Consider the following 9,880-nt stretch of genomic DNA (forward strand, 5'->3'; position numbering starts at 1 on the left):
GATGCTCGAACTGCAACATCTGGTGCGAAGACACTGGAAGAGCTGCTTGAAAATAGAGTTCAAATGAGAGATTCATAAAGTGGGTTCAGTTTCAAGAAACTGGTGGAGTGACAGCGGGGAAGTAAACGTGTCGTGGTATTTTCAAAAAGTGGAAACGCAGTTGCTCCTGATAATAAACCTGTGGAGGTGTGGACGTTTCCCGCAGAGGTGGAAGTGGAGTTTTTAATTAGGCTGTACGCCATGATCTTAAAGAGTCAGCAGATGTCGTGTGGACGTGTCGATCTTTAAGAACAACAGAGACATACAGAGTCGTGGCAACTACAGAGGAAAAAGTTGATGAGCCACACAATGAAGGTATAGAAAAAAAACAGTTAAACTAGAAGTGAAGGCTACACTAAGGGCAGATGCAAACAACTGTGAGCAGCACCACAGTTGCATGCCAAAAAAAGAGTACTACAGAATTTGTGTGATGATGGAGAAACAGAAGAGACGAGCAGAGGGAGCCGCATTGTGGCTCGCGGATTTGGAGAAAGCTCGAGGCAGAGTACTGAGAGAGGAACTGCAGCACTGCATGAGGAAGTACGGAGTGACAGAGAAGCATGTTGGGGTGGTGCAGGCACAACATGTATGAGAGCTGTACCAGCAGACCAGGGTGACTTGACTTGTAAGTGTGACAGAGGACTTCAAGGTGAAGGTGGAACTGCACCAATGATCCGATCTGCATTCCTTCTTGTTTGCTGTGGTAATAGGCAGACAGACGAGATCAGACGTGAATCTCCATGGACTGTGATGTTGTTGTTGCGACCTGTGGTGAGAGCAGGGAGCTGGTGGAGGAGATCTACTGTAGAGGGGTGGAGGACAAGGAATGAAAGGAGTGGTGCAGAGAACGGCAGCAACGGTGTCTGGTTTGGAGACACCGAGGGAAACGCAGGAGGGAGAGCCGGAGGTTGTAGAGGTTAAAGTGTTAAGCAGGACGGATCGGATCAGGAATGAAGACATGAGAGGGACAGAGCATGTTTAGATGTTTGGGAGATAAAACTAGAGAGGCCCGACGGAGATGGTCTGGAAATGTAGAGGGGAGGGACAGTGGATATGCCAGTAGCAGGATGCTGATGTTGGAACTGGCAGGCAGGAGGACTAGAGGAAGACACACAGAGGAGATTTATGGATGTTGTAAAAGAGGACATGAAGTTATGGTTGGTGTGAACAAAGAGGAAGCAGAGGGCAGGCTTAGATGGAGGCAGATTATTGGCTGTAGAACTCCTGAAGGAAATATCCAAAAAGAGGAGAAAAAGACCTTTCTTCTTAATATAGATTATCTTTTTTTTTTTTGATGTTGGTTAAAACCAAAGCTTAATATTCAAAAGCAGCACACAAGAGAAATATATACAGCAAGTATTAGTTGAACACATTTGTTTAATATACAAAAGTTAACCTAGTCTACAAATACAAGAAAGCAGGGTTGGGCATACAGTACAAAGATGGCGACAGACACATGGTAATTTTCAAAGTGACTGTCGCTGCTTTAGGGATGACGCCACGCATCAGTGTAATAGTATTCACTCTGATGCCATGTCCCACATTTGCTGTTAAAAAGAAAAAGGCACTTGGTAATTAACATGATTTAAAAGAACATTTAATTACAATGTCAAAGTTGAAATTCTTAAATCAGTTCTCTCAGTTCATTTTTCAGCATCCCTGCCACTCGTAAAAAAAAAACAAAGTTTTAAAAAAAAAAAAAAAAAAAAAAAGGAATTTGTTTTTGTTGGCGTGCTGCTAAATTTGACCACTACCTTACTTTCAATTCAGCCTGAAACTTACTCTACATTTACACTGACTTCAGAGGATGACTGCAGTCACATGGTGTAATATGCTTAACGTGCACACACACATCTAAGGCGACTTCACTTCCTGGAACATTTTGTTTGCTTCTTTGACACCAAACAAGATTACATTAGATGTCAGAAGGTGTCTGGCATGGACTCTATTTTAAACGGACTCTATGTATTTGCAAAATTAGATTGGCATTGCATTGGCAGACAATGACTGAATGTGCATGACTTTCAAGTCTTAACTGAATGAAAACCTAAACTCTTGAAATTATATGGCAGTTTAAGACTGTGACCAATTTGAAAAACTATGCTATAATACTGTCACTGTTTAAACACTTTAATATCAGTAACACCCAATTAAGGCTGTAGTAAACATATGCGAAAGTGCTGCTTGGTGTTTTTACAAGTAGTATCACAAGTGACCACGTCAGAAGGCACCGATACGATAAACATTGAGAATGAATATGCATTTTACTAACACAACGTTACCCTTTTTCATTTTTTAAAACAATCTAGCATAAACTAGATTCCCATTGACTCAAGTTTGTTAGTGAAGAAAGCTGCTCACCCCCCTTTTTGAAAAAAAAAATGACATTAAGAAAAAACAAAATACACATGCAGGTCTGTTTTTCCTCTGAAAGATTTAATTGGAACCCACTGCCCATTGTAAAAAAAAAAAAAAAAAAAAAAAAAAAACATATATGAAGCCTCCTATTGGGCCTTTGTGGGCAGCCAGTCCCTACTCGACATCTCAGACAGTCCATTTCAGCATTTAATAATAAGGACAAAACCTCTTTAGCAAATCACTTTGTAAACAATGTCTGTACTGGTCCCAGTGTTTCAGCGTGTGCTGTCATACTGTCACTACCCTCAAGGCCTCAAAGCTGTTTTACAGCAAAGAACAAATGGGGGAAACACATGATAGCAAGTTGAATGTAAATTTTCTGCGTTTAGGATTGATGTCAACAAAGTTAATACTGAACACGAGTGAGGCTAGAACACTTGAATTTAAAAACGTGTGCAATCTAAGAGCCACAATGGGATGGAAACACACAACAGATGCAGCATCTTGACTGAAACCATTAATTGCATCAACAGCCAAAATCCTGCCTTTTAAAACAGCTGTACCACCTTATTAGACTGTCTGCGCTGTGGAAAACCGGATGTAAAATGAAAATGCATGCAGTTCAGAGGAAACGCCACCAGAGGGAGACAAAACCGGAGAGTTGCGGCGTCACTCTCTCATCCTGGTCAACCTGAACGCTGCTGCTCACCAGTGCAGTGACACATTAGAGCAGTTTGGATGGATGCGATGGAGGGTTTTCCATCGCCGGTGATTAGACATCTGTCCGTGTGTCTGTCTGCCGTCTTGTCTTGCCGAGAAGTGACACCGCGTGTGCTTGGAACCTGTGCGCTGATTGGGTCGTCGTCCCTGCAGCTGTAGGGCTTTGTGATTGCTCCCCTTCAATTCTAGCAGCACTTCCTGGCGGATGAAGGAGCCTGCCTGGTCAGTTTGAAGGACTCGTTGCTGTCCACCTCGGGATTCTCCAGGGGTGGAATCTGCTTACCTGAGCACGCATGTCAACACAGTCAATGTAGGTCTAAATCTACACGCCACTCACAAAAGTTAGGGACATTTAGCTCGTGGCTTGAAATGTGTGCAAAAAGTAAAGATGTCATGCTAGAGTGATATTGAATGGACATGCAGTGGCAATTTCTCAATCTCAAACAATTTGTTGAATGGCAGCATTCGGCTATTATGCTCCTCATCTGTGGAACAAACTTCCAGAGGATCTGAGATCTGCTCAAACTGTTGATGCCTTTAAATCAGGACTGAAAACATAATTGTTCACTGCAGTGTACTCATAAGTTAGAATTCTCCTTACTTGCTGCATTACATTTTATTGTCTTTTTTCCCATTTTTTTTTTGTATTGTATTTTATTAATGCTTTGCTGGTTTCATTGTCTATGTAAAACACTCTGAATGACCTCGTGTTGAATTGTGCTACACGAATAAACTTGACTTGACTTGAATAAAACACTAAAAACAGTGGTGGGTATGTATGACACATTAACTTTTCATGTGACTTTTACTGTTGTTCAGTGTCGTCTTGGTCTCATGATGTCCAAATGTGAACAGCATAATGAGAAAGACAGAACATTCAGTGGTGGATTCAAAGATCCACTTGTGTTTGTGATTTTTGCAGTTAATCACTTTGTTAAGAGAGCAGCACGTGCAAAAAGCAACACTGAACAGCTGGAGATTTGCATTCAAAGGTTTAGAGAAGGTCAACGTGAGATCTCTTTGAATGGTCACAGTGCCTTTTATGTGCATTCACAAATTTCACCCAAAATCTGTAGATTCTTATTTTCCTTAATGTCTTATTTCTTTAGTGAATATAAAAATAAGAATATTTAAGGAACTGGGATGTAATCTTGCAGGGAATCCTGTAAAAAAAAATCCTACACACTGCAAAAACAACGGCAGGTTTCTTTTTTTTCTAACAATATACAAAGGGACCCACTCAAAATTAGTTTTGGTCGACCCGTTACAACTGAGACTAAAATTATCTTTAGTGGCTGACCAGAACGTCGTCTTCAACTGACACTTTAACTTGACTATGCTTCCGAGTGCTCTTGTGAACACCCCAACCTTTAACCATAATACATGCACAGACAACATATATACAAGACAAAAGGTACCTACTAATTTTCTGAAAGAGCTCTTCCACATTGACAGCATTCCTAGCACTAGTCTCAATGAAAATAGCTGCGATTGATTCAGCAAATTCCTTTGCTTCCTTCATGGGAACTTCCCTGGAAAAGAGGAGAAGAGAATAACTGTGAGTGCGCGAGGCAAAGAGAAGAAACCATTTTAAAACATCTCATCTCTGAGGGTGGCTCTGAAGATGGTGACTGATTTCAACACTGCTACAATTGGTTACATTCACACAACAGGTCTTAATGCTGAAATTCGGATTCTTTCCCCCCCCCAAATCCCATTGTTTCGTGTGGCGTTCACATTAAAAGTTCAATTTAAACCGCCGTAAGACTCGTGTGAACAGTCAACGCTGAAGTTGGTTGTGATACACACCTGCAATTAGTTAAGATGGCTTTTGTACCCTAAACTACACAGCTAACGATTTAACTCCCGACACTGTTATGCAGCTCTCACTGCTGGTTTTATGCTCCTCTTCTTCTTCTTCTTGACATCCAGCTGGGACAAACCTACCGCCACTAAAGCAGTCATTGAATGCAACCTGTGAAAGTGTCTTCTTCTGGTCGTCTACTGTGCTTTTCAGTGCTGGGGTGAATAATGCATGTCATGCATTTGTCAAACGAAAACCCCACCAAAATGAAAACACAGCCACCTGATGTCTCCTAAGTCGTTCTTGTTTCCTGCGATGGCTACCACTATGTCATCTGGCCCGTGTTCCTTCAACTCCTTCACCCACTTCTTCAACGTTTGGAAAGAGTCCTGGATGACAAGGGCACAACAGGCGCTCAGCTGTGGGACAGGCACTATGTGAAATACGTATTTCTGTGCGATCTGCCCTTTAATGACGACCAAAGCAATCAACACAGGAAGAGGAAAGTGCAATGATGGCAACAGACTCACCAGTTTAGTGATGTCGTAGACGATGACGGCAGCAGCCGATCCTCGGTAATACATGGGAGCTAACGAGTGGAACTAGAGCGGAAAGGAAACACGTTGACCGAGTCAGTGTGAACAATCCACATATCAAATCTCTGCCTTTCGACACATAAGTGGGGATTTACACAGGACAGTCTGCTGTTTTGCATCTTGCATATGAGGACCATGTCTGCCTAGTTAATCAATTCATTACGCTGGCTATCTGTGAAGGACAGAATTGACTATAACATGTTGTTTATCTGTTTGATAGTTACCACTGTTTTATTTTGGGTGAATTACTCTGTTTTTCAAAAGTGCTGCACGAATACAAACATTATAACCATTATTACTATTACTTGTTGTCCATGCAAATCTTTAATGCTGTATGGCTTTCATGAAAAAAAAAAAAAAAACAAGAAAGAAAAGCTGGCAATAGCCGCCAGTACGAGGCAGGTGCCAGATGAGTCAGCTGATCTGAAAGCCAGACAACTTTTCAGCTTCGACTTGGCAAAACCGAATCCAAGATGTGCTTTCCAACTATTATCTATGCTTCCTTGACAAGATTCTACTGTTTACACTGTGTCTAACTCAAATCAGTTGTGTGTGTATGTGATCGGCTACGCCTGCTGCAATCTCTGCCTTTGGCCGAGGAGAGGATTTGCTGTTCAGTTCACTGTAGGCCAAAGAGATGTGCTGATTGGCGTCAGACTTGGAAACCGGCTGAACTGTATCTGCATGAACCCTTCGCAGATTCCAGAAGCACTGGCTTCGTAATATTACCGAAAGATCGAACAAATGTGAACACTATATAGATCGTGTACGAATAGTAAAGGCCACAAAACATCATAATCTCATCGAACTTCAAAACTGTTTTTCTTGCTCTAACACACCGCAATGCAAAGATTTCACTGCGCCTCTTCCAAGATGAGATGCATAACAAATGAGTGTCATAACGCTGAGCCTGTGAATAAATGCAGAGCGCAGATCCCTTGGAGAGCAAGGCTGAACGCTATCTTTTCTCACACATGAGCAGAAAATCGCTGCTATTTTTTTCCCATGTTGGAATGCCTGGTGAGATGCTCAACAAAATGCATTTCTGTGGTGTGACCAGAGTCTCGTGTTCTGTAAACACTCCGAGATTCATCAAATTTAATGCCTAATAATAAATTAGTGCCATGAGAGAGACTCACAGTGAGACAATTGTGTCATTGTTCACCCTTTGATTCGAAATTTAACAGAACATTTTCAAAAATGTGAAATATGATCGACTGAGTCATGTGTTAAAGATAATAGTGAGCAAATGAGATGTGTGCGTGCGTGCGTGCGTGCGTGCCCGTGCTCTCACCCTTTCCTGTCCTGCTGTGTCCCAGATCAGAAATTTGTGCAGTTCTTGTCCACACGGTACCGTCTTGGTTAGGAACGACGCTCTGCAGAAAACACACAACATTTCAAACCAGGGCTTCCGAGCACGAGGTCACAGGAAACGGCTCCAGAAAGGTTTGCAGGAAACAAACAGGATGGTGAGATACTGATCCCATGTGAGCTGACAACATGGAACGCAGCAGCCAAATCAGAAAAGAACGTACATTCTCTTGTTGCTTTTGGTGAAGAGTTTTGTAGGCGACACTTGATGTTCAGCTCCCTTTCAATTATAGTTGTGCTTATGGATGGCACTTCACTGGCAGTACTCCGCACCATAACGATAAAACTGACTGTGAGTATTCATCATAACCTGTTGTTTTTTGGTTGTTGTTTTTTTTAGGCCAGACGGGGGAAAGCTTCTTGTGATTCATTCATTTGCTTTCTGTGACACCATGCAGAGGGAAGTGTGCTTCTCCTTTATCACTGTTACAAAAAGTTGACATGCTGTCCAGTCAGAATGTGTGAGCCTCTTTTCCATAGCGCTCTATTTATTTATGCTACACCAACATTCTACCTCCAGATATCCCATATCTTTATATCTTGTATTTATCTCAGCTTGTATATAGATTTAAGTTAGTTGCTGTACTACTGGAACTGGGCAATCACATTTCATTGTGAAATGAACCACTGTCGTGTTTCTTTTCCCGATGACAATAAAGAAAGTCTAAGTCTAAGTCTATATGCATGTTTCATTCTGTGTGACGATGTGATACAGTTGGATGGGAAATAGTTGCAGCATAAAACAGGGTCTGTGGGGATTCCCTTAGTGACTTATGCGAGCCGGCACTGCTGACAAGTTATATACATACATTTTTGGTATTTGTAGAACCAGGCACGGGACACTATCCAAATCAATTACACTGATCCAAGAGAAGAGGGATCAATTAAATGGACGCTGAAGAACTGAAAGCGTTGGTGCTTGAGATTAACACCACCACAGCTTAAAAAGATAACCAGCACTGCAAGTAAGAAAAGATAAGGATTTCATTTTGAAATCTAGAAAAAAAAAGTTTAATCACCCAAAAAAGTGACTGTAGAGTTCAATAATCAAGTGATTCCTGTGAATAGTCTGAGATCTGAATATCTGTAGGTCCGCAGGTGCAACGTATTGATGCAGAATTTCCACTGCTATTTATTTATTTTTAAATCAACAGTTAGCATAGCATAACATGGTGCATATTCATTAGTCATTTCATTTGTGGTACTAAACATATTACATTTGTGCATGTCAACCTATACAGAAATATAATATATATACATATATATATACACATATATATAATATATATATACATATATATATGTGTATATATATATATATATATATATATATATATATATATATATATATATATATATATATATATATATGTATGTGTGTGTGTGTGTGTGTGTGTGTGTGTGTGACGACATACACTGTGACCCACCACTGCTGTGTACTTACCCTATTGTGGGACTTATGTTGTGGTCAAAGTGATCCTGGACAAAACGGCAAACAATGCTGGATTTCCCAACTCCAGTGTCCTAAGAGAGGTGATCGACACACACACACACACACACACACACACACACACACACACACACACACTTGTCAGAGCTGATGATGCAACCAACGGTCTGTTCACATGACTCCATCAAACAGGTTCCACAAATTCCCCTATGGACCCTGTGGGGTGAACGTCAGCATTTGAGCAAGATATCGTCATCTCCAAAGACTTCAACATGGATGTTGCCTGATCTTATTTGAATTTTATTTTTTCAGTTTTTAATAGAGGATATAAATTGTAATACTGAACTTGTGGGACATTTAATTGGTGCTCTCCATCACTTGTTTCCACCTCTTAAATAGATCATAGATATTAGATACGTAACAAGCCGACTACATATGTCTCGTGAGTAAGTTTGGAGAGTAAAACAACTGGGCGCAATACTACGTTTCCGCTTCCGTCTGATTGATTAACTGTCGTGCTGTGGTTCCAATGGTACGCCAACATCACCGTCGACGTCTCTGAGGGGAAGCTGTTGGTGTTTTGCTAACGCAGCAAAAAAAGAAAAAAGAAAAAGAAAAGAAAAAAGCTGACGGGCTCTTTGCCGCGGTCGGTCTGTCGATGACGTAATGGGCAATAAAGTGTCTGAGACGTAAAACAAGAAGACAGGGGGGGGGGAATGGTGAAACAAGATGTAAGTGGGTCAAAACGTTCCAGAGGAGAATACAAACTGCTCAAACTCTGCGATGTCAGAAGCTACCGGGTTCCAAATCAACTTTGTAGATACGTCATAAGTTGAATTTTCCAACTTCAACACAAGCAATCGATGCAAAAGAGAAGCCTTAGACCAAACCAACAGGCAGGCGGAAATGTTTCGCCCGGACTTGAGAGATAATTTCCAGCCACCGTCGTGATGTTGCCGTGTAGACAGACATACGCTGCAGACAGAAGGAATTTTTTCCCACCTCGAAAAGATTTGGTGAAGACATTTGCGACTTACCCCCAAAAGGCAAACCTTGAGCTCCCTTATGGCCATGTTGACTCCCCAAAGTGATTAAATCATTATTTGTCAGTCTTGCCTCAGTGTCTTTGTGCCGTCATGCTTGACATTTTTTTCCTCTTCAAGGATAAAAGAGAAACCCAGCCCCTGAAGCCGACACTGACCGTCCACTTTCAGCGGCAGTCCAGCTACGGTTGTGGCATCGGCAACTTCCGGTACGCCCTTTCAGAATAAAAAAGAACAGCTGTCGCAAGACAAACCAACTTGAATTCGACCATGATTGCGTTGCTGTAATAATTTGCTTGTTACTTAAGTCGTATGGCAATAGGTTAATAGGATAATAATCATGGCGGTGTGTACCGTAAATTGCCTCACAACGAACGCAGGGGAAATCGCCAATCAATTCAACTTGCAAGTGGAAAAATAGAGGTTAAACATAAGTAAAGAAAGCGTTGAATATCAAACACAATGTGTGACTTGCATACATTTTAGAATTACAATACTC

The 9,880-nt window shown here is 41.4% G+C and overlaps 1 protein-coding gene across 1 annotated transcript; it reads right to left on the bottom strand.

Moving 5' to 3' along the window:
- Positions 1-1,398: 1,398 nt before the first annotated feature.
- On the bottom strand, positions 1,399-9,565 carry rab31 (RAB31, member RAS oncogene family). The gene is made up of 7 exons (XM_076019699.1): positions 9,376-9,565; positions 8,333-8,412; positions 6,812-6,893; positions 5,452-5,523; positions 5,204-5,310; positions 4,540-4,649; positions 1,399-3,400 (listed from the first exon to the last, which is right to left on the bottom strand). Exons 1-7 carry the CDS (start codon positions 9,409-9,411, stop codon positions 3,303-3,305), a joined length of 585 nt encoding a protein of 194 aa, XP_075875814.1. The 5' UTR covers positions 9,412-9,565; the 3' UTR covers positions 1,399-3,302.
- Between the last annotated feature and the right edge of the window lie 315 nt (positions 9,566-9,880).

Source organism: Nelusetta ayraudi, unplaced genomic scaffold (assembly GCF_046127955.1).
Source record: "Nelusetta ayraudi isolate G7.1 ecotype Tasmania unplaced genomic scaffold, CSIRO-AGI_Nayr_v1 ptg000011l, whole genome shotgun sequence".
NCBI lineage: Eukaryota > Metazoa > Chordata > Actinopteri > Tetraodontiformes > Monacanthidae > Nelusetta > Nelusetta ayraudi.